This window comes from Carassius carassius, chromosome 20 (genome assembly GCF_963082965.1).
Source record: "Carassius carassius chromosome 20, fCarCar2.1, whole genome shotgun sequence".
In the NCBI taxonomy this organism is placed as follows: domain Eukaryota; kingdom Metazoa; phylum Chordata; class Actinopteri; order Cypriniformes; family Cyprinidae; genus Carassius; species Carassius carassius.
The window spans coordinates 32,357,489-32,382,991 of record NC_081774.1 but is presented as its reverse complement, the minus strand read 5'-3'; the positions used below and the strand labels follow the sequence as shown (position 1 = coordinate 32,382,991).

General features: G+C 37.1%; 2 protein-coding genes across 3 annotated transcripts; one reads left to right on the top strand and one right to left on the bottom strand.

Moving 5' to 3' along the window:
- The first annotated feature begins 3,964 nt into the window (after positions 1-3,964).
- On the top strand, positions 3,965-6,736 carry LOC132095900 (gastrula zinc finger protein XlCGF49.1). Of its 2 annotated transcripts, XR_009422520.1 has the most exons (3): positions 3,965-4,110; positions 5,528-6,579; positions 6,637-6,736. XR_009422520.1 is itself a non-coding variant. In XM_059500996.1 (2 exons), the coding sequence occupies exons 1-2, from the start codon at positions 4,077-4,079 to the stop codon at positions 6,187-6,189; spliced, it is 696 nt and encodes a 231-aa protein (XP_059356979.1). In that variant the 5' UTR covers positions 3,965-4,076; the 3' UTR covers positions 6,190-6,587. The 2 variants fall into 2 exon arrangements, 1 of the variants encoding a protein (XP_059356979.1); XM_059500996.1 differs by lacking the exon at positions 6,637-6,736 and having other exon boundaries at positions 5,528-6,587.
- A 2,029-nt stretch (positions 6,737-8,765) lies between these two features.
- LOC132096893 (receptor-interacting serine/threonine-protein kinase 1-like) lies at positions 8,766-24,126 on the bottom strand. Its single transcript, XM_059502570.1, has 11 exons — positions 23,999-24,126; positions 23,435-23,620; positions 21,530-21,686; positions 20,651-20,788; positions 20,269-20,500; positions 17,643-17,792; positions 17,377-17,453; positions 17,126-17,183; positions 15,637-16,032; positions 11,262-11,414; positions 8,766-10,674 (listed from the first exon to the last, which is right to left on the bottom strand). Exons 2-11 carry the CDS (start codon positions 23,590-23,592, stop codon positions 10,376-10,378), a joined length of 1,818 nt encoding a protein of 605 aa, XP_059358553.1. The 5' UTR covers positions 23,593-23,620; positions 23,999-24,126; the 3' UTR covers positions 8,766-10,375.
- Positions 24,127-25,503: the final 1,377 nt, after the last annotated feature.

The window sequence follows — 25,503 nt, the reverse complement described above, 5'->3', positions numbered from 1 at the left end:
TGATGTGATTTAAATGATTAAATGATTATTGCAGTAAGCCCTACAAGAGGCGCTACTGGCTTTTGTATTGGTTTTAGCTATGCCTGCTTACGTCAAATGACGTGCTCTTGAGCAGCTGTGTTATTGATAAAAACACTTGATCGCCACTGTTCTCTGCTCCTGGCAAAATCCAGTTAATAAACTGTTGAAGACTACTTTGAGGAATCCGTGAAATTATGACAACGGCCCATTTTGGAGATCTCCGGTCTGCAGTTAAACCTACTTGGACATGACAAGCTAAAAGTGCTTTATTAACTCAGTATGCCTATAGATTTGAACTGCTTTGAATCTTTTCCATTTGAAAGTAATATATTCCCAGCTGTGCATTTACAGACAGCCTCTAATCATCATATATTTTACTGGCAACAAACCAAAGGATGAGGACAGTAGCTTTTCTGTGCAGCTGTGGGACATACAGGAACATCCTTCGTGAAGATGTGTGAGAGAAGCTTGCAAGGCAAGATTATTGTTATTATTATTTTTTTTATATATATTTAGGTAAAAAAGGGATATTTATATATTTTTGGTAATTGGTAGAGTTTTGTTTTATTCCCTGTAAAGCAGGAATAATGAATGTTTGTAAAAATGTTATCTATTTTTTTAAGCCCAGTGTCAGTGAAGACGGTGTGATCAGGAATTCTGCTGTTTATGGTAAATCTGAAGGAACATCTCTCAGTATTTTGCTATGATGTTGCCCTGATGATTGAAGTAACGTTAATTCATCTCTTAGGTGATGCAGATGTGGTCAAAGGTTTACACACACCTTGCAGAATATACTACTTCATCAGAGTAGTAATTGTATTTTTTTAATGATTTTACCTCTCTACCCTCTTACTGCTTAAATTATTATCAATTTGCTGATGCTGCAAAGTGTATATAAACTTTAGACTGCAACCGTGTGTATTGCTTTCACTCAACTGAACCATTTATAATGACTGGATATGTTTTATAACAATGGTTCTATTTCCGTTTTTTTTCTTCCCTCAAGGAATTTTTCTGGACTTTCCTGCCTCTTTGAAACGTTCACACAGACTGTGGAGAGATGGAGTGCAGCTTCATGACGTGAAGTTTACTTCCGATGCAGAGCTTCTGGGACATTGACAGACAGCACGCCCCAGCAAGTTCATTTGGAGTTCTTTTCTTTATTAATTAATTGATTTAGTCAAACTTGCATTCACTGATGCTGGAGTAAGATTTTATAAGAAAACCTTTAGGCCTGTTTAATGTTGGTGCTAGTAAAGGTTCGAGAACTAATGTCCTGGTTTCACACACAGGGCTTAGACTAAGACAGGATCATAGTTCTTTAAGGACATTTAAGTCATTTTCATTAACATGCCTTAGGAAAAAAACATTACTGGTGTGCATCTTTAGACAAAACAAAGGTACTGTTATTTTTAAAGACCAGTCAGTGCAAGTTTCTATTAGGTGAAACTGCTCAGAATTACATTTTAATCTTGGGCTGGTCTTAAGCCTTGTCTGTGAAACCAGAGGTACAAGTAACCCACTTCGGCTCGGTGTTCATCTTCAGTTCTCTCTTCACAGCAGTTCAGTCAGTGTACTGTTTGAGTAAATGCATTTCTCCGGGATATTGGTTTGTTTGAACTCTGAGGGAGTGTCAGCCACATTAAACAAGTTAACAGCTTAAGTCATTTGTGGATTAATGCGTATTAGAGATGCGAACCGTTTAAAACGATTCAGTTCAATTTGGTGAACTGGTTCAAGAAGATCCGGTTACATCGAATGATTAGTTCGTGAACCGGATATCACAAACTGCAGTGTTTTGAACTCTCTCACAACAGACACGGAAGAGAAGACAATGCTGAATAAAGTCGTAGTTTTTGCTATTTTTGGATAAAAGCACTATTGACTTTTTTTTCTGTTTTGTGGGTGGCAGTCGTCAGCGAGGGGCTGCTGCTTTACTTTCATTTTGTGATTGTTTATTTTGTTAAAGTGTTTAAATGTTCGCCGGGTCCTGCCACTTTCTTCCTCATCTAGGAATGTTAGTTACACACACATATTTTCATTCTCAACTTTAACATTAAATTATTACATAACTGATGAGAGTTTACTGGAAAAATAACCATGTGCCGCATTTTTGCGTGCATATGACCCATTTAGGTGCACACCTTGAGCTAAACGTTCACTTTACTTCTCCATGTTCTGTCCTGTCTCTGATCGCATGCACAGAAATGCTCCTGAGCAACACCGCATGTTCTCTTTCACGCTTTTAATAAAATAACTTTTAATAAATCTAATCAGCTTTAATAAATCAAGCATGTCCCATTTTGCTTGTGACCTTACATGATTTTACTGATTTGCATTTAAACATTTATGGAGGAGCATAAGCGCACCACTGGAAAAAGGTGCAGAATGGGGAGAAATAATTGTTTATGTTGAATATTGTAAATACATAACCAATGGAGGCCGAAATCGAAACCATATATCAATTAATTGCACAGCCCTACTCAGCAGATTTGTTAACAGGTTTTACAAGGAAACTCTTACATAAGAACTTCTGCTGCTATTCAGGAAAACTCCTCATGCAACAACATCTGACCAGACACAGAAGAGCTCACACTGCAGAGAAGCCGTTCAAATGTGTGGAGTGTGGAAAGAGTTTCACACACAACGTAAGGCTAAATACACGCATGAGAATCCACACCGGAGAGAAGCCATTCATGTGTCCTCAGTGTGGAAAGAGATTCATGAAGAAATCAAACCTGAACACTCATATGAAGATTCACACCGGAGAAAAACCCTTCGCATGTCATCACTGTGGAAAGAGTTTCACATGCAAAGGAAACCTTAATATGCATGTGCGAATTCACACCAGAGAGAAACGGTTCACATGCCCTTAATGTGGACTGAGTTTCACAGAGAAAAAAGTCCTTAGGAATCACATACAGATTCACTGTAAACAGTGCTTGACCTCTGCATATTGCATTAAAAACGTCTTGATTGATTAATGATTGACTGGTTTCATTCTAACGACACCCATTCACTGCTGAGGATTCACTGATTAGACAGCGATTGAATGATGCATTTCTACAAATCTGATAAAGAAACTCATCTACATGCAAGGATGAGGACATTTTCTGCAAATGGTATTTTTTGGTTGAACTATTCCTTTAATGTTATGCATATTTGCCCCTATCAGATAAATTAACATCTTTTAATTCTGAGAACTATTTATTCTATTAGAACAAGCAATATCCAGTTAGTTAAAATGTATGAGATTGAAACAAATTGGATTTATTGGTGCTAAATATATAAACCTGGTTATTGTGTATTTAAACATTCATTTTATTAATATTATTACAGAAATGTGTTATCAATAGCGGTTTCATTAATGTGTGACTGACAAATACATAAGACGAAATATGAATGTTTTTAATTTAAATATCTGGGAGGAGCTAATTAATTATTTATGACATACTATTTATCTCATTTGTTAATTTCATTCAAAACCTTTTAGTTAAACTAAGCTGTTGAACAGTAATGTATTGAGAATTAAACATTACTTTATGATGATACAAAAAAAAAAAAAACTTAAATGGCTTGAACCATTATTTCTTATAGGTGAGGTGAGAAGCACATTCTTGTTATTGTATCTTAACAATAGGCTTTTAGGCATGTGTTAGTTATTACAGATGAATAACATATGTCAATAATATTGTTTTTGATTAATATTTTATCCTCTGCATAGCAACACACTCGCCATTTTACTAACTGAAACCACATTAACCAAGACGACTAAACGCTGTAAAATATAGATTGAAAAGAATGAAAGAAATAAGGGACGAATGGCGATTAAATTAAGTTATTCTGCAAGCTGATGTTGTGATAAAACCGAAACAACGCGAGACAAACCTGCGTTGAGATCACGTGATCCGGACGATTGATCACATGACCGCGGAGACATCGAGGCCATCCAAGAGTTCTGGAATATTGAACGAGGTTTTCTTCGCGGATCCTTAGTTTGGTTATTTATGCAATACACATTCTTATAATTGCATTGCATTGCACTGGAGCAAGTTATGAAGAAAAGTGATGCAGCACTAGCAGCTCCTCGTAAGTAGCAGAATAACAACAGAGCTCTTATCTGAGAGTCAGCGACAGATAATGCTGCTTCTGTCTCAGATGTGATAGAAATAAACTCACAAAGTGCGAGATAACGCTCAGACACACCCACATGTCCAGTTACATCAAGAGAATACAGAACAATCATAAACACGTCCAAATGACAGATTGGCAGTTTAAGCAAAAATGGCTTAATATACAGATTTTGGTGTTTTATAACCAGTATTGTTTTTTTTCTGTACGTTTTTTATTTTTCAATTTACCTCCACAACCATAATATCTAGTCTTGTAAAGTATGCTATTCACTGTACAGATAAAATATATATATATATATATATATAAATGTAAAATAATTGTGGAAGAATATAAATATAAATACAGATTGATTATTGATATCCACCACATTACAATAATGTAAACAAATGTATGCATGTGTGAAAATAATTTGTGTTTTTCTCTAGATTTCAACCCCACTGTCATCACAATTCACACCAATTCTTCAGTAAATGCTGAATATTTCTACCATTTGGACAACTTGGAAACAAACTGAGATCTTTATAGCTTAATATTGTATTGGTGGAGTTTATTAAAGAGGAGACATGAATGATCCAGAACCCTCCCAAATCAATAATGATGATGAAAACAAGGAACAAAGAGGTTTGTATACACAGTACATCAAACACACAACACACACAACACACACACATATATATATATATATATATATATATATATATATATATATATACAGACAGGATATGCTAATATTTATGACCGGAAAGTAGGATTAAATTCTGCTGCTTCTGCTGTAAATCAGTGAGATCTCTCTAACAGTAGAGCGGATACTGATATAAACTGATGTAAATATCACTCTCTATCTCCAGTAATGTGTCTCAGTGAGATGAGATGTAAATGATCCGCACATATAACACAGTGATGATTGAGAGCTGGAGAAATCAAGGCTCCTCAGAAGATGTGAGATGTTCTGGAGGCTTGTGAAGATCATTCCTCCGCTGAGGAACAGTGAAAGTAAAGCTCCTCAAAAGATCCTGAGGATCAGATTTGAGAGTCTAAAACATGACTGATGGAGAATCAAGTAAAGCTGAGCTGCTTCAGTCCAGGAAGAGTTCATCTGGAGATATTACTGACCTTATTCTGACCTTTACTTGATCACAATCAGGAGAGATGAGACACCAGAAGCAGCACATTTCTAGCTTACTTTTACTCTGCAAAATGACTAAATATACTTGATAAAAAAAAAAAAGATACAGTAAGCTTGATAGGAATAAAAAAAAAAACGATGATAAATGCATTATTATAGCCAATCAAAAGTCAATCAAAATGGTTATCTGACATCTGTGCTTTACTACCATAGTTTTTTTTTACCAAATTTTTTTTTTCATTTTAGACCCATCAAAAAAAACGGAGGAAGGTCGAGACCAGAATGAAGCGCAGCAGAGCTGTGAATCAGACCATCAGTATCAGATTATAGCTGGAGAAAAATCACTGAGTCCATCACAGAACATCAGCCAAGAGCGAACTAAAGCAAGTCAAGCCCGGCCGTTCACGTGCCTCCAGTGCGGGAAGACCTTCAAACGGGCCACGGATGTCAAAGGTCACCTGCGCTATCACTCAGGCGAGAGGCCTTTCACCTGCGACCAGTGCGGGAAGAAATTCATCTTGGCGTCGCACTTAAAAACACATCTCTCCATTCATTCAAATGAGAAGCCTTTCTTGTGCTCTATCTGTGGCAAGAGTTTCTCACGCCTCTGTACTTTCAAAGATCACGAGAACATCCACACCGGCGTGAGAGCGCACACTTGCTCCGAGTGCGGGAGCGCATTCGTCACGGCCAACGCACTGAAGATGCACCAGCGCGTTCACACCGGAGAGAAACCCTACAAGTGTTCACACTGCGGCCGGAGCTTCAGTCACTCGGGAGCGCTGAAGAGACACGAGCGCGTTCACACCGGAGAGAGACCCTACCACTGCCCTCTCTGCGGCCGGAGCTTCACACAGTCCAGTAATCTGCTGACACACGTCAAGAGACACTGTCCGAAGTCACGCTGATCAAACCAGGACCACATGTGAACACAGCCACATTCAGAAGCAAAGACAGTAATCCCCAGTCACTAGGGATGTAACGATGAATCGCGAGCCGGTTGAAAATCAATTTCAAAATGGGTTGAGATGCTCAACAAAGTTTAGATGGTATTTTTTTCTGTTCATCTTGCCTCTCTATAATGCATATTAAAGTTCAGAAGTGCAGTGTTGCTTTGTTTACCGCGGTAACCAAGGAAACACTTTAAGCTCCACCTGCTGCGGTGTTCATAAGTGCTTTGTTTACCGCAGTAACCAAAGCAACGCTTTAAGCTCCACCCGCTGCGGTGTTCATAAGTGCTTTGTTTACCCCGGTAACAAAGGAAACACTTTAAGCTCCACCCACTGCGCTGTTCATAAGTACTTTGTTTACCGCAGTAACCAAGGCAACGCTTTAAGCCCCACCCACTTCGTAAGTGCTTTGTTTACAACGGTAACCAAGGAAACGCTTTAAGCGCCACCCGCTGCGGTGTTTGTATGTGCTCTGTTTATCACGGTAACCAAGGCAACGCTTTAAGCCCCACCCGCTTCGTAAGTGCTTTGTTTACCGTGGTAACCAAGGCAATGCTTTAAGCCCCACCTGTTGCGGTGTTCGTATGTGCTTTGTTTACCGCAGTAACCAAGGAAATGCTTTAAGCCCCACCCACTGCTGTGTTCGTAAGTGCTTTGTTTACCACAGTAACCAAGGAAACGCTTTAAGCTCCACCTGCTGCGGTGTTCATAAGTGCTTTGTTTACCGCAGTAACCAAGGAAACGCTTTAAGCCCCACCTGCTGGCAGAAAGTGGATCTGCGTCTTATTCAGCTTGTCTGCGGTTTCTGTTTCGTAAAGATATTTATGTACAGTTTCACAAAACTTAAGTCAAGTCATTCTGTTTTTACTTCAGATTTAATAATTATACAATCTAATTTAGATTAAAAACTGCTCATGTTGCATGTATGCAGCATCTTTATTTGAATCATGATTAAAATGCACTGGTTGCCTCTCATTTTAAATGAAAAGAGCACAGACAAAGCCTTAGTTTGTTTATATGATGTGATTTAGTTTGTTACTTATGATTTGGGCCTTGTTTTAAAACTTCAGTTTAGTTTTGTTATTTACATTTACCTTTTATTTACATTTTGTTATTTAGCAGATGCTTTTATCCAAACGGACTTACAAATAAGGACAATAGAAGCAATCAAAACCAACAAAAGAGCAATAATATGCAAGTGCTATATTAGTATATTGTTATAGTGTAATATTTCAATTTCACAAAGAAATGTGCAGCATTTTGTCCAAACAAAAAGGCACATTTAATTTATAATTTGTCTTAAATCTAATTTTGTTAAAAAAGAAAGTCAACATCACAAAAAAAGCGTTACTTTACACCAGGGTTTTTCAAACTGGCTTAATGTTAGTGTGTTTGTGAGTTTTTAAAAATAGAACAATTCATTAAATCATAAAAATGTCAAATTAAGTTAATTATTTAAACACTTAAACAATAAAAATATAAATATTGAATTCATTTACATGCATGTCAATGTGACTATTAATCAAAATCAGAGAACTATAAACATGCAAATGTGTTGTTAAATTATTGAAGTAATTTGTTCCCTTAAGATAAATAATTATTTATTCTTGGCCACATTTCACGTCACACCACATGCTCCATATAAATGTGGCTATTTAATATAACAGGAACTAATTCTTAATTTCTGTCCATGCATATATTGAATTTATGATGTCATCTGCAATGCAAGCTTAGTTTTTTGGTTCAAAAAAAGTTTAAAAACAAAGCAAATTTAATGAACTTTAAAGATTTTCTTCACTTGTTCCCCTAGACTTGTGTTTGACTTATGAAATGCCACTGCACACACACACACACACACACACACACTCACCTGGCCTCTAGCTATATACTGTAGATAAACTGAAGAAAGACACGGTAACACTTTAGTATAGGGTCCAGTTCACACTAATAACTAGTTGCTTATTAGCATGTCTATTATTAACATATTGGCTGTTTATTAGTGCTTATAAAGTACATATAATGCATGACATCCATAATCCCACCCAATACCCTAAACTTAACAACTACCTTATACACTATTAATAAGCAGCAAATAAGGAGTTAATTGAGGCAAAAGTCATAGTTAATGGTTAGTTAATAGTGAGAATTGGACAGTGTGACCAAAGACACTTCCTATGTAGAATTATATACCATATATGGACAAATGAGAGAAGATGATTTCCTTACAGTAAAAAGTTACTTTAATAAAAAAAAGTTGGATTGATATGACATTAAAAACATACAAACAGGTGACACATTAATAGAGAATCCACAGGGTACACTGTAAAAATGACCGTAAAAAACTGAAAATGCTACAGTACAAACCTGTTAAAATGGATAACGGTTAGTTGAAAAAACACAAACTGACATTCCCTGAATTCTCTGATTTGCATTTCAAATTTGGTTTGAATTTGATGTTTTTTCTTTGAAATAACTATGTTTCTTCTTTGTTTTTTCTTATCGGTTGTGTTTATTGTATGTTACATATAATGTTGTTAAATGAATGTTTATTGCATATTTCAGTTTAATGTGTCTCATCATGATGGTATTACAAAGGTACAAAACAGATTTCTGTACTTCAGTAGGTTGGTATATTAACATTATATCAGTTAATGAAATTACGGTATTTAACTGTAAATTTTTTAAAACCGTAAAAATTAAAATGTTACCGTAATTTTTACAGTAGAATTCAGACAACCACAGCTGCCGGTTTTTACCATAAATTTTACAGAATGTTTTTTACAGTGTTGCTGTTATTGGCCATAATTCTACTAACATAATGGTATGGTTCCCTGCAAACCAATATAAAGCTGATTGAAGAAGCATCAATGAAACATTTCTATTATGGGATTGTGTCCCATTCACACAGATCACAATCACCAGATCTGAAACCAGAGGTACAGCAGCACTCCAACAAAATCATCATCAAAACACCAAATGTGAAATATGAATAAAATAAATAAAGCTTTAAACATGGTGATGCCACAGAAAAACCATTCTGGAATCCCCAAAGAACATTTTCACTGATCTGGTCTTAAGAAAACCATTATTTTCTTGCTGTAAAAAACTTTTTTTATAATCTGAAGAACCTTACGTTAACTATAAAGCACCTTTTGTTCAATGGAAAGTTTTAAACATCCATGTATATGTCAATAAAGCCATCCATCCATCCAGCTTTATCAATAAAGAACCTTTGGTTTGAGGAAATTAGAGTAAATGCCAAAGTGCACTGGTGGCCCAACACCATAAAAGACACTTTATGTTGGATCATATCTTTACAATCATCTCATTTCACTACACACTGGATTTGGCAGTGGATTTATATTCTATTACCCTAAACCTCATTCTGAATGATATATAAGCCGGTTTCCCCATTTCCCGACTCCGTATGCATTCAGGCTTCAGTGGGATAGATGCACATTGACTCTCACAGCTGCATGTGTCTGGACTGTGCGAGACCGGAGCTTACTTTGGAAGAACATGCAAACTCCTGTCACTGATCTATATGTCAGTATTTCATTTTAAAGAAGAAAATCATAAAGCATCTTAGAAAGCATCTGACAAGTGATTCTGAAATATAAAGACTGATTCAGCTGATCAAGATCAGGAAAAAAGGCACTTTAAAGGAGTTTTCTTTTGCATTTTAGAAAAATGTTGTCAGCATGATCCCCGCTCATGCGAATCAGCGAAATAGACCAAAAACCCATGGCAGGCCAATATTTGGTCATGTCACAAATATGTGATATGCATGTGCATGACCTCACCGGTTTCACAAATATGTGTTTTTTTAGTTTACAGAGAGTAAACTAAAGTTACAAAAAAAGAGCCATTTGAATCCCATTTTTACATCCCAAGTTTGCATTTTCATGTTTTCGTGCAAATTAATGATTTCCCATTACTGGAATTGTGCTCTCAGGTCACATATGTCTGTGCAATGATCTGTTCACAATCATTATGCCGTAGCATCCAACACCCAGATACAGTGATGAAAGTTAGGCTGTCAAAAATACTGAACGTCTTTGTAATGTAAAGGTTGTTAGAGTTGTATAAATGCCCCGTTACCCAATGTAGTTATGTAAGTATGACACAAGTAGAAGGTGGCGTTTCAAGGCCCTCCAGCGGCGTCTTGAGACATCAGCAGCAACTGCTGGAAGACAGTGGGTTTGATGCAGCCCTCCAGCGCACGGCACAGTTTACCCACGGTGATGCCCAGCAGACCCTCCTTCATCTTCCAGCACTCCAGCATCTGGTGCACCTTCTCTGCCAAGCCGTCGCGCTCGTAGTCGTGCTCGATAGTGTCCACGTCTTTATCTGTCAGCTCCAGTTTACGAGCCACCTGCTTCCAGTTTCTACCCACGCTCTGACGCACGACCTCCAGGTGGCTCTCAGTGACCTTGTGCTCCTCTGACCACCACAACCAATCAGAGAAAATCAAACACATCTAATGAATAAAGCAATGAGAGTTCAGTCATTTCAGCAGGGCTACTACAAAATGAGGGCTTTATTAAGGCGAGGCAGTAAATGCATTGCTAAGTTTTTAGATTTTGGGCTATTTGGCTTTCCAAAAACCGTTTCAAGGTATAGTAAAGAAAACTTCCAAAATACTGTATACTTTTAGGTGTTGCTTTCATTGCACTTAATCTATTTTCATCTGTAGCTGCAGTCTCTACTTCAGCAGCACATACACACTCGAAACCTTACATGTTTATTACTATTTTCTAAAGGTTTTTAGCGAAAGATTTGTACATAATACTACTAACAATAAATAATTTGCATATGTAATTAAACAAAAAAAATCCTTTTTTTTCTGGCTGTTGAGAGTTTTTTATGATTAATGGAGTGATAAAAAGACAAATCCAAAATCCTCTCAATGAAGACTAATATGTAAAAAAAAAAAAGTGACTTAATTCAGTGATTTTTGTTCTGGACATGTATGCAAATTAGTGCTTATTTAATTGGATAGCAGCTGACTGAAACAGAGACAGTCTTACCGTACTTCAGCAGAAGCTCATTATTTCTGGTTCTGTTGAAGGGTCCGGTGGATGACGAGCTGAAGGAGCTGTTATCAGACACTTGCACATGCATCGTGTTGTGATTTCCAATTTGAATGGCACTGGCATTCGAGATGGTCACAGGCCTAGACCCTAATGGAAAACCAAATTAGGAGAAAATTTTATATATGTGTATATATATATATATAAGTAGTCAACATAGATTAATTTTTTTTATCTACATTAATCTCACTGTGATCTTGAAATTAATCTAGATTAAAATGGCTCATTCGAATTCTGCCGAAGGCATTCAGAATGTGTTACCCAAATAAAATTGATAAACAGTAAGTCTTTGAGAAGGGGTTTATCAAGCTAGGTGGTGCATTAGAAAAGGGGCTCATCTTCTGTTTCCAAAATGCATCACAAAGTGCTTGAGAAAGCTGTAAACTAATTCCACATTGCACAAGGTGCAAACAACCTTACGTCTGTTTCACACATACTCCGTCTGCAGTGTGTATGCGCGGCATATTTTTTTACGCACCCATGTTAACGGATTCCAGTTGCGTTCCAGGAGCGTTGCGTCTGCAGCAGTGCAGCGATCGTTTACGCATCGAGTAGCGGACTGCAAACGCGTCCTGTGTGAAAGCACATCGAGTCCGTGCTGCACCACATACGTAACGCACACGGAGTATGTGTGAAACAGGCGTGAGCAGGGGTCAGCTGGGGTCAGCGGGGTCAGCAGGGGTCAGCGGGGGTCAGCTGGGGTCAGCGGGGTCAGCAGGGGTCAGCGGGGGTCAGCTGGGGTCAGCGGGGTCAGCTGGGGTCAGCTGGGGTCAGCGGGGTCAGTGGGGACCCGGTGAAGGTTGTACCAGTGGACCCTGTTTGAAATTGTTTAATTTGTATGTTCGTTTATTCTTATTTATTTGTGCTATTTACACAATGTTTAAGTTTTTTTCAAGTTTGTAGGTGTCAAGGTACAGACACCAAATAATTGAATGTAAAATAGCACTGGATAGTCTTCAATGTAAAAATGAAATATACAATCAAATCTACATTTATTCAAACACCTTCAACATTTCTCACATTATTACAGTTTTGCGATATATATTAAAAATTATATCTGGTGTCTGAATAATTTTTGGTTTGACTGTTAAAACTAAGTAATTCAGTCAAGAGCAGTGAGTGATTTTCTTGGATTAACATTACAGCAGCCAGTCGCTAAATTAGACGCGGTCACTTTAAGAGACGATGAACGCATCCAGTATAATACACATCCCATTTTTTTCCTCAACTGTTTAGTTTCACTTAAGAAATAACTGACAGTTTTTTCGAGCATAATTTCCAAGGTGGATATTTTGACATATTTTGTATGTATTTGTCGGCACAAGAGCAAAAATAAGCAAATTCGGTGTTCAAGTGTTTTGAGACGCCTTTCTCTGCGTGAGCCCTGAACACCAGAACACCGCGAGTACTGAATTGGGCTCTTTCACATCTTTTTGTTTGTTCAAACTGCGTTTTTTATTTGTTTGTTCAGGTGCAGGAGGGACTTCGAGGAGAACTTCGCAGAAGAGAGCTCGGTCCAGTGTCACTGTCTGTGATTCGCGGCTCTCGATCTCTCTCGTGCGCACCGAACACAGTGCGCGAGTAACCAGCTAACGTTACTCTGTTCAGCTTTTCCGCGTCTTGTTTGGATGCTTTAAATGTTTAAATCGACAAGCGCTAAGGCTTAAAAACACGTGAAAAAGATAAGCTTTCGTGACGATGCGCAGCAGTGGCCCGTCAACTGTCCTGAGCATGTTTTTAGGCTGGCATCAGTCAGTCGGTTATATAAAATATCAAGGTGAAAGTCATCATAGCTTGCTTAGTATAGACCCAGCTCCCAACCCAACTTTGAGAATAGATTAACGGCAATATTTTATTTTTATCGCCCATTAAGTGTCTCATGTTAACGCAGCACGTTAACGCCGATAACGGCCCACCACTAATACATATATATATATATATATATATATACAGGTGCTGGTCATATAATTATAATATCATCAAAAAGTTGATTTATTTCACTAATTCCATTCAAAAAGTGAAACTTGTTTATTATATTAATTCATTATACACAGACTGATATATTTCAAATGTTTATTTCTTTTAATTTTGATGATTATAACTGACAACTAAGGAAAATCACAAATTCAGTAACTCAGAAGATTAGAATATAACTTAAGACCAATACAAAGAAAGGATTTTAAGAAATCTTGGCCAACTGAAAAGTATAAAAATGAAAGTATGAGCATGTATAGCACTCAGTGCTTAGTTGGGGCTCCTTTTGCCTGAATGACTGCAGCAATGCGGCGTGGCATGGAGTCGATCAGTCTGTGGCACTGCTCAGGTGTTATGAGAGCCCAGGTTGCTCTGATAGTGGCCTTCAGCTCTTCTGCATTCTTGGGTCTGGTATATCACTTCTTCCTCTTTACAATACACCATAGATTTTCTGTGGGGTTACGGTCAGGCGAGTTTGCTGGCCAATTAAGAACAGGGATACCATGGTCCTTAAACCAGGTACTGGAAGCTTTGGCGCTGTGTGCAGGTGCCAAGTCCTGTTGGAAAATGAAATCTGCATCTCCATAAAGTTGGTCAGCAGCAGGAAGCATGAAGTGCTCTAAACCTTCCTGGTATACGGCTGTGTTGACCTTTGACCTCAGAAAACACAGTGGACCAACACCAGCAGATGACATGGACCCCAAACCATCACTGACTGTGGAAACTTTACACTGGACCTCAAGCAACGAGGATTGTGTGCCTCTCCTCTCTTCCTCCAGACTCTGGGATCCTGATATCTAAAGGAAATGCTAAATTGACTTTAATCAGAGAACATAACTGTGGACCACTCAGCAGCAGTCCAGTCCTTTTTGAAGCGAGACGCTTCTGACGCTGTGTGTTGTTCAAGAGTGGATTGACACAAGGAGTGCGACAGCTGAAACCCATGTCTTGCATACGTCTGTGTGTAGTGGTTCTTGAAGCACTGACTCCAGCTGCAGTCCACTCTTTGTGAATCTCCCCCACATTTTTGAATGGGTTTTGTTTCACAATCCTCTCCAGGGTGCGGTTATCTCTATTGCTTGTACACTTGTTTCTACCACATCTTTTCCTTCCCTTCGCCTCTCTATTAATGTGCTTGGACACAGAGCTCTGTGAACAGCCAGCCTCTTTAGCAATGACCTTTTGTGTCTTGTCCTCCTTGTGCAGGGTGTTAATGGTCGTCTTTTGGACAACTGTCAGGTCAGCAGTCTTCCCCATGATTGTGTATCCTACAGAACTAGACTGAAAGACCATTTAAAGGCTTTGCAGGTGTTTTGAGTTAATTAGCTGATTAGAGTGTGGCACCAGGTGTCTTCAATATTCAACCTTTTCACAATATTCAAATTTTCTGAGATACTGAATTTGGGATTTTCATTAGTTGTCAGTTATAATCATCAAAATCAAGAGAAATAAACATTTGAAATATATCAGTCTGTGTTTAATGAATGAATAAAATATACTAGTTTCACTTTTTGAATGGAATTAGTGAAATAAACTTTATGATGATATTCTAATTATATGACCAGCACCTGTATAGATAGATAAGATAAGATAGAGAAAACAACACAAAGCACATAATAATATAATAATAAGGCCTTCTATTCTCGCTCGATCTGCAATAGTGTAATGAACGCGCTGATGGCGTTTTGACGTGCACTGAGGTATTCAGATACATACGTTGACAGGCATTTATAACAGCCTATCATAATGTTTGGACCGAGAAATATGATTGGTCTAAAATTGTATGGTCCTACGCCTCCCACAGACAATATAAATACATTTAGACCACTTTAGACTTAGTGAACTTTTTTTTAACATTCTAGTAGACATTATATCAACAAAGCACAATTTAAATAAAAAAGTTAGTAAAATATAATTTTTTGGCCATGTTTGAGACCCCATCAGATCAGGCATGTACTGTACAAATAAATGCCGCCTTGCTGGGCAGAAGATACTGCTTTTAAAACATGAGAACATATTAAAGATCCCAATTTGAACACTGTTATAATAAATTAACTATTTTAATAGAGCTGTTGTAGGGTAATGGTAATTATTACCATATTACAGTAAACCTACAGCATTTATTAATGTTAATGGAGCTTTTATTTTGGCAGAGACTCGCAGGAAAATCTCAGTGCTTCTTTTTTTTTTGACAACATATTAAAAATGATTCTCATTACATATTTGGGAAGATGTTTTTTGCACATATCACATTGACTCTTTTTTATCTTTGTTAGGTTAAATTTATTTGGTCTTTTTGCTTATTCTGCAAAATATTATTGTGAATTGTTAACTGTACCCGAGTCAGATGATGCAGGATCTGGACAGGACTTGATGCGAGTGTACGGCGGATGATGAGGATGCTGGACCGAGCTGTAGTCAGAATTTGGCATGGAGAGATGACTTGCCAACTCTGGCCTGTGCAATCCATCAAAAGGGCTTGCAGGCCTCCGATGGAGCTCCTCTGCTCTGTCTGGGTTTGGGTAAGCAGAGGGTTTAGTCCAAGACTTGACAGAAGAAGGTTCTCCGGCCGACCTGCTGCTGGCCGGCTGCTGCGGGAGCGGGTTATAAATGCTGGCGTCTGGCTGAGACTCTTCAGCGGTCCTGAAGCTGAGGTCTTCAATGCCAGCCTCCACCGGACCGATGTCTGAGCTCCTCAAGGGCCCTGGAGAGTCTCTGGAACACGGCGGAGCGTCTGCACACACAAGAACACAACAGTCAGCGCTGCATTTACAAGCATCTGATCCCAGGTATTAAATCTAGGTTAGGAAAACTTTCTGATTTCTCGTTGTGATTAGAATGTTATTTAACTGATACATTTATTAGAATGTTTTATTAACTTAACCCCCCCCCCCAAAAAAAAACAACAACAACAAAACAAAAACAAACATTATTTGAACCATTAAATTTAATATTCTAAGAATGTTGAAATGTCCAGTGGTTATTAGAACGGTAAAGGTTACAAAAATGATTTTTTAGAATCTTCATCAAGTACTAATAACATTCTAAGAATGTTTCCTCTTATCGTCATGAGAACATGCATCAGATATAATTAAAGTTATAAGAACAATACATGAACATTAAGAATGCTGTATCCAAACATTTATATATATATATATATATATATATATATCGCTCTAATATGATTAGTGTAAGCCAAATGTTATTATTGCGTTCAGAAATCGACCTTTTTCCCAGACTGTGATGATGCATTTCCACAGTTCTTAATATAACTGTAATATTATGTGTTATATTTTTATTAAAAAAAAAAAACTTTTAGTAGGACTGCATGACAAATTGTTCATGAATCACGATTTGAAAATGCTTCTCTTGATTTATTAAGCGCAATCCTCTGCGATATTTACCCATTGCTTATTTATTCGGACAACATTTTAATTTGTTATTTGCGTTGTATTGCATCAATAAGCTTTCATGTCTCCGGTTTGTCTCCAAGAGTTTACATCCTCCAATCAGAGTTTTTTTTTTTTAAATGGATACATTTTCTACCCAGTAATTTACTTAATATTCCCAACCTGGCAACCATTTGCACTCAATCTCTCAGTGTTACCTGAAAGCTGAGCTGAAAACATCAGAAAACACGTAAGCTGGAGTTTAGCAATCTCTATTGAGATATAAATGTGTAATAAAGCCAATTTGACTAACGTGCCTGAAAAAATAATAATTCATATTAAAATAACATGAAAAAAGGCACTCAGTGTTAAATGGTTGCTGAGCCCTGGTGTAAATAACACATCGAATGCACAACAGGACTGAAGAAATCAGCAGACCTTCAGGAGTGATGGACTTCAGCTTTTCTAGCATCTCCTCTGGGCCCTCATACGATCTCTGTGCAAAAGAACACAATGCCATGAAATAAATTAGTCCCAAAATGAGAAACGGATGTAGTCTGTGTGTGTCATTCAGTGATGTGCTGTGAAAGTGAATAAAGCTTGTAGAATGATGGGTAAAAGAATCAGTGAATCAATCTTTGGACATCCGAACACTTTCAGATTCACCGGAGAAAGAAAAACCCTCTCACCGTCAGACTCTCCAAATCCACTTTTACATTTGCTGCCAGCTTCTCCTGGTAAAAAGGTAAAAGCGATTCAAAGCTATCTGTAAAAAAATGAAAAACAAATAAACAAACAAAAAGATAAAAAGTTGAATCAGTATGTTTTCAGATGCTACGTCCAGTAAAAGTATTTCAGCTGCATCCGGTTCTGTTCCTCATCCAACTAAATCAGGAAGATGCGTTCCCATTGGAAGCTGTGACACACATTCGTTGTGAACCCTGAGGGCTTCTACCTTTAAATGTGGGCCGGTGCCGAGGGTCTTCCTTCCAGCAGGTCTTCATGAGCTGGATGAGGTCTTGAGGAGTGTCTGGCTGGATCAGGTCTTCATCGGGACGCTCGCCCTCACACACACAGTGACAGATCTGATCTTCACTCCTGGCATCTGACGATAAAACACATTTCATGCACTCTTTCTCAGCACTAAACCATGCACTTGAGTTTTAAACTCTGCAGATATGAAATGGGGTCAAATATTAAGGAGCATTTGCATGCAATTAGGGCTGGGAGATAACACGATAATTACGGTGATATAATTGATAAATGTCCGATATAATGTTAATGCGGACAAAGCAACAACATTTCCTTCCAAAAGCACCTAGCAACAAATTCAGCTACTTTTTTTTTTTTTTTGCCAACTTTTAGCAACTTTCGATAAGTGACTCAAACGATTAAAAGGTTTTCCATAAATAACAAAAAGAGGAAACCAAAGATGGCCAGCAGTACACACAACACATGAATTAAGTTAGCTGCTATTTTCATTTGTTCAATTTAATAATAATCAAATCATTAAATCATGTTTCCTGTACAATATCTAGAAAAATGGAAAAGGTACTAGTAATTTTCTAGTACAAAATCTGTTTTAACCCGAAAATTTAAAAAAAAAGTATAAACCTTTGAAAAGTCAATACGGGAAATTCAGAAGCTGAGACAGGTTTGGGACAGCGTGAGTAAATGATGGCAGGATTTTCATTTCCTTTAAGTAAACCAATGGGCAGATTTAAATTTATAAAGAAAAACTAAATACCTGGGGGTTTTAAACTTTTGGTATCTGGCAACCACAACATGAACACAGAATCAGACAGATGCCGAATTACAATCTTCACAGGATAAAGAAATCATCATGATGATAGAAATAGAGTTGTGTGGCTTTGTTAAAATTTTTATATTTGAATAAGAAAAACTGTGCTTTTTAAACTGACAGGAATAATGAAAAGTAGTTTTTTATATAATAATTAAATCAGTGGTTCCCAGCCTTTTTCAGCTCGCGGCCCACACAACCACACACATATGTTTGCGTGGCCCACTTAAAAAAATTAACTGACCCCGTTATTGTTGGGTTAATAACTAAGTACTCAGAAGCTAGATTGTTAACTGTATTTATTGAATGAACTAGGACTGTGCGATATGGAGGGAAAAAAAAAACCTATCGCGATTTCTTTGATCAATTTTGCGATTGTGACACACACCAACAGCTTTTACAGTCATAAATGCATTCAGGATTAATTTGAAACATATTTCCAAAAGAAAACCAATTAGAGCTTTATCAAAAAGTTGTAACGTCTCTACAACAGACATAAGTCAAAATTATCACTATAGTAAAGATGTAACAAAATGTATAGACTTATGGCAAAAAATAAATAAATAAATAAATCCCGTGTCCAGGGACTTTTTTTTTCTTTTTTGCCATGCATTGTTCATAGAGCTCATTAATTGTAGCGGTGCCTCAGGTGTTTACAGTGTGTATACAGTATGTGTATGCGGTCAGCAGCGAGAGCGCATAAATATAACGCGAAAGCACATTAAAATAATGCACTAGCACGTATCTCTCTGTTCGCACGCAGATTTCCTTTGCTCTGACACAAAACCAGACGTGCTTGCTCAGATACACGCTGCTCTGTGCGGAGAGAGTGTGCGCACTTAAAACATGTCTCCTCTCGCTTAAACTGCATCCTGTGCACTCACAACTCTCTCTATGCTCATGTGTTAGATATTAATTATTTTCGCACGTTTTTATTTCTAGCCTTTTACCGCGTGCTGTGTGAACGCTCTGATCCGTTAACATGTGCTCGGAAAAAAGGCGCATCACAGACAGTGTGTGAACCTTGAGTTAGGCACATGCCCGGTCTGTTCTGTTCTCGCGCTAGGCGCGCTGCATTCTGATTGGATCGGATAGCATACTGCGGGAGGTCAGGGCCGTGGAAAATCGTGCTATAAAGCGATTTAGAAATCGCGCACGCTCAAATCGTGATTTTATGACAATTACTTTTAATTGTACAGCCATAGAATGGACTGGAAATTAACAGAAAATAATTGGCGGCCCACCTGCAATACCGCCGCGACCCACTAGGGGGCCGCGGACCACAGGGTGAAAACCACTGAATTAAATCATATTCAATATTTTTTTATATATTTAATATTATTTATAACATTAAATAATAATAATTAAAATTGTATAGCCATATATTTTTATTATTTTATATGTATATTATAATTATTTTTATTATTTCAGTATGTTCCTTACAAAAGCTATATACAACAGAATAAGAAGAGTTTATTTGCAAAAACAGAATTAAATGTTTTTTTATATAAAAAAAATGTTTTATTATGTTCTTATGTTTTTACTGTGTTTTATTGCGTTAGTTAGCTGTACTTGTAACCTAATGAAAATAGCCGACTGCAGTTTGATTGAGATTAACTGGAATGCACAAAGAAGAAACATGACTTTTGGAGTTATCTGTTTTTGCGAAGGAACTCTTCGTACAGCACACGAGGGATATGAACAGTGGTGTTGTTATTAGTGAGTGTGTCTGTAAGATCAGACTGCAGCTAGTTAATGGTGTTAATGAGACGAGACTCACTCTCGTAGGGCTTGCGGCCGCTGAGGATGACCCACACCACGATGGCGAAGCTGTAGACGTCCGATTTCTCGCTGGAGCGTGTGTTGATGCTCTTCAGGTGCTCAGGAGCCATGTAGCACAGCGTCCCTGCGGCGCGCGCACATGACTTCTTGCCCAGACGACTCTGTCTGCGAGACTCCTCTTTCGTCAGCTCGCTCCACACCTGAGACGTGGCCAGACCCAGATCTGCGATCTGAAGCATCAACACCCTCAACTCAAACCTTCTTTCTAAACTGGTACATTTCAGTGCTTTTGAAAAGGTATTATCCCTGTGAAAAGACCATAGTCTGATCTATGGGTAACTACTTTCAGTAATGTCAGTATTTAGAGAGATGTTTCATACTTTGATGTGGAAGTTCTTGTCCACCAGGATGTTCTCTGGTTTGAGGTCTTTGTGGATGACGTGGTTCCCCGTGAGATAAACCATTCCCTCCAGGATCTCCAGAATGATCCTTCCTTTCACAGACACTGGAACAGGCACCTGGATCAGCGGATACGAGGAAAACATGATGAAATGAGTGAGGAGCTGTTTATTTGTCTGTGGATCTGTCAATTCACTAAAGAAATTACGCAAATCGGAGAAAGAAGAAAACAATATTTGTATAGCATGCGAGAGTGGATGTTTTTATTTGTCAAGATCTTGGATCAATTTTATCTAGAAATGTGTATTTGTATTGAAATGTTCCTATTCCATAAATATATATTTACACTAGCTACAAAAATAGTCACCTTAAGGACAAAAACCTCGCACTATTTCATCCCCGTGACATTGAGCATAACAACATCCCTTCATTGCCAAGGGTTCAACATTTATACTGTTTTTAAATATAAATGTACTCTTTTCATTATAAAAATAAGTGTACTGAGAAATGTGTGTGCTTTCGTTATAATCTGACACTGCATCAGAATAAATGCTGTTGCTATTTTTTATTCTTTTTCACAAAAAAAAAACAAGAACAGTGATTTTATGTAAACAAACTGACATTTAAATGGTTAAAATCCCAACAATAAACACATTTTTTAAGATCAGCACTGATGTTGGTAAAAAAATTCAATCTATGTCAGTGAAAGCCAAAAAACATGAAAATACAATATTTTTATGACATGGACTATTTCAACTGTTTGGTTTAGTGGCTAGTGCTGTTTTGGAGCATTCAGTGTGTTTCTGGACACCAGGTGACACACAGAACACACTCAGAGCTGGAGAAGCTTCATGTGTTACCGTCTCCAGCATGGTGAGCAGGTTTCCTTTAGGAATCAGCTCCATGACTAAAGAATAGTCTCCGTCCTCCAGAATAACCCCCAGCAGCTTGACCACTCTCTGATGACTTAACCTGCTCATCAGACTGCCTTCGTCCAGGAGAGACTGCTTCTGATGCCTGACACACAACCACACACACACACACACATCAAACTCAGTCAGTGCCCACAACATCTGAACACACACACACACACACACACACACTACATGTGAAGCAGTGCTGGTGACACATCACACACAGCGAGAGCTGCGTAATCAGATTACCTTTTCAAGTGTCAAGTAAGGTAATGCATTACTTTTTAATTTAGAAGGAAACATCTGAGTTATTTTTTCAGATCATTAACTCCAGTAACTGTGTGTCTATATGTTGATTGACAGCTCTGGTGTTGCCATGGTGACAGAGATCCGGAGTCAGTGCAGTGTTGTGTGTGAACATGATCTCACTGTAGATCTAGACTCAATATGAGCATCTGTTTACTCAAAAACACATTCAGTGTTCCTCAAAATCATTAAATTAATTTAAAAACAGTCAAATGCAAACTTGGAATATTATACAAACCTGCAATAATATGTTAAATAACACATTTAATCCTATTTTATTAACCGATGTCATTGCTAGTGACCTTCTATGATCCAATTCAACCATACTAAGCAAAACTAGCACATTTGTGATATTTTTTTTGTCATTGCTGAATAGTGTTGAACTTCTGCATTATATTCTTCATGTGATGTGTTTGAGTGGCGCCCTCTACTGTACAGACGTGGATTTACACTTCCTTCAGCCTGAGGCTCAGTCATCTACATTTAGGCATTTAGAAGACGCTTTTATCCAAAGTGACTTACAGTGCAATCAGGCTATACAGTTTTTTTTTTTAATCAGTAGCCTATATTCATTTCATTTTTCATTCATTTGACTTTTGACATGAAAGGGCATGTAATATATGCACGGCCATAGGCCTACACTTTATTGGCTGAATAACTGGCGCGAAGATAACGCAAGAGATAAATCTTAGTGGTGGAAATTTCGTTCATTTTTCAGTTCGTTCACCAAAATGATTTGTTCACCATTTCTTCATATTACACGAAATACGCCACAGCAAGTAACGAAAAAGAGTGTCGTATGTGTTATGTCTTAAGTCAACGAACGTATTCACTTGTGACAGAAACTGATTTGGCTTTATTAAAATGTGTTCATAATCGCATTCAATAAAGTCTAAATAAATTGTTCAGATGAACAAAGCACGAGATTTCTTACATAATTATTTTAATTTTTTGGTCGGACAGTTCATATATTATATATTCACATTTATAAATCGGGGATTAAACGTGGAGTTATGTTCTGTATGCTAAATATCAAAACAAGCGTATGCGCAGAGTAGCCTATACTGCGCTTTGCGAGATTGAAATGCTAAATGGCCGACTGACCCGGTATACGCTCATTCATTACTCTCAATCATATATATATATTGTGGCGGGGTGAAATAGGACAATATATATATAATTATTATTTTTTTTTTTAACATTAAAAACAAACAAGCAAGCACTGGCCAGATTTAAAAAGCAACTAAAATTACTTTCCATAAAAACTAACTAATGTTATTGTAGGGAGTAACGCAATATTGCAATTTCCTTTTATTATTATTAATGCTTAAATTAAATACAAACCTTAATCAACCCAAAACGTAATGCAATAATATAAAAATCAAAATAATAGTAATCACAAAATACATTTTTATAAAATAATTTGCCAAAACTGTATTTTTCATATTAACATTTCCATAATTTTAAAGTCAAACTAAATTATAATAATTCTGAATAATTTTGTATTTTTTTTAAGCACCGAACCTGCAGGTGTCCCTCACTCACCTGTTGCGCGGGGGTCCGGTGTAGACCGTCTTCTGCACCACCTTTCCCAGGGTTTTGTGGTAACACAGGTACACTTCCCCAAACCCTCCATAATCCAGAGGCTCTCTCCTGATCAGATCTGCTGATTTAATAACACTCAGACTCGCTGCTGTAGCCATAGTTCCTCAATTCCTGAAGACAACTTCCCTAAGAGCAGCATAAACATAAACATAAGACAAATCACACAGATGTCACGTGACGCTCCAGAAGCAGGATGGCGGAAGTAGAACTAAACACTTGACATATTCCCGACGATCTAGAGTCTGAATGAAGAGCCGCAGACAAAACTGCACTTCAGAGAAACACATTAGAACAAAACAAAAATAAATTAATTAATACAATTCGGTATTCGAAAGGTTGAATTTGGCATTTCTGCTTTCCATTCCAAAACTAATCAGTAACAACGTTTAGGAAAAACAACGTTTTCTTCATTACTTGACTTCAAATATTAGATTTCTCCCATACCGACAAAAGAACATCTTTAAAACTATTCAGAAACACAACAGTAAATAAGTGTAAAATTACCGTGTAACATAACTCCTTCTTCACTGTGCTCTTCCGGGATATTACTGAACAAAGTGAAAGTAGACATCAGGAAGACAGACATAATCAACAGCAGAAAACCAGATCACCACATTTAATCTAGCGCTAATAGGTAATGAAGGTAACTGTTCAAAAAAAAAATCTTTAAAAAGAGACCTTTAAAAATGCTGCATCACTGTTTAAGAACAAAATAAAAAAACTAAAATAAAAAAGGGAATTGTAATCAAATGCTGCGAGTAAATGGCAGTTGTAAGAAATAAGTAGGTGCCCAAATAAATTTGACTCGACAATAAATAAATAAATGGACAAAAAATACATTTAAATCGGATTTTATTGTCTTATGTGCAAAAACAGCGCAGCACAAATTTTACAGAACAGAACGGACTGGACAATCAGAATATAGTATTTCAGAAAATATGTTATAATTATATAATTATTCTTTATTATATTATTATAATTATAATACTTCCTAAAAATTATGATATGCCCTCTATCACACCCACGTTTAAATCTAGAGTAAGACACAGAAGGATCACGTTTTTTGCCTGTGTAATTAAGATTTTTACATGTATTAAATTTAATGCAGTCCAGCTAGCATGAACCCATCGCGAGTGACTGAACCCAGCTTTAGCAACATCAGGAGTCTGTGATGGTGTGTACTGTGCCTTTAAGAGAGTCTCTGAGCGCGTGGACTCTGGATTAACACAGTTATGTCTGAACGCTAACAGCGATTCAAACTGTCGAAACTAGCGGACTCCTGAAACACTGTGTCATGGGAAACGGAATAAATAAGGTAGATGGGCATGACTTGCTTTCTCCTGCTGCTTTAGGACTGTAACTTTGAGAAGGAATGTGATCTCGATGCTGGATCTGTGATGAGAAATCAGAACCCAAAGCAAACATGACTCTTTATTTTATTTTATTTTTTTATTATGCTTGCAAACAATAGAGATGACAAACATGGTATACAATTTTGTATCAGAATTACAAAAATGTCAATACAAAATATAGTAATAATGTACAGTACAATGTCATCTGAACATACAAACTATCAGAACATAACTAAGACAAATAAAAATACGGAAAAATGAAGAAAAAAAAAAAAAAAGAATCATGAGGGTAAGACATCTAATAAAACATTTAGTGTATACAAATTAAAATCATTACAATTTGAAATAGTTTTAATAGCTTTCTTATTTACTGAGGATGAAATAGTGGTAAGGTACATTTTAAATTCTTAAAAAAAAAAACAATAAAAATTGGTTTGTTATTGGTGAATTTACATTTATGAATGTAAAATTTGCCAATAAAATAAAATAAATTAATAACAAAGCAGGATTTTTTTTTATTGGAGTCAGACTCAAAATATCCCAAAATAATGTCTTTAAAGGTTACTGATATATCTTGCTGGATATTATCTTTAATAAATACTTCAATATTTTTCCATAGTTGTTCAGTATAGAAAACATGACCAAAATAAATGATAA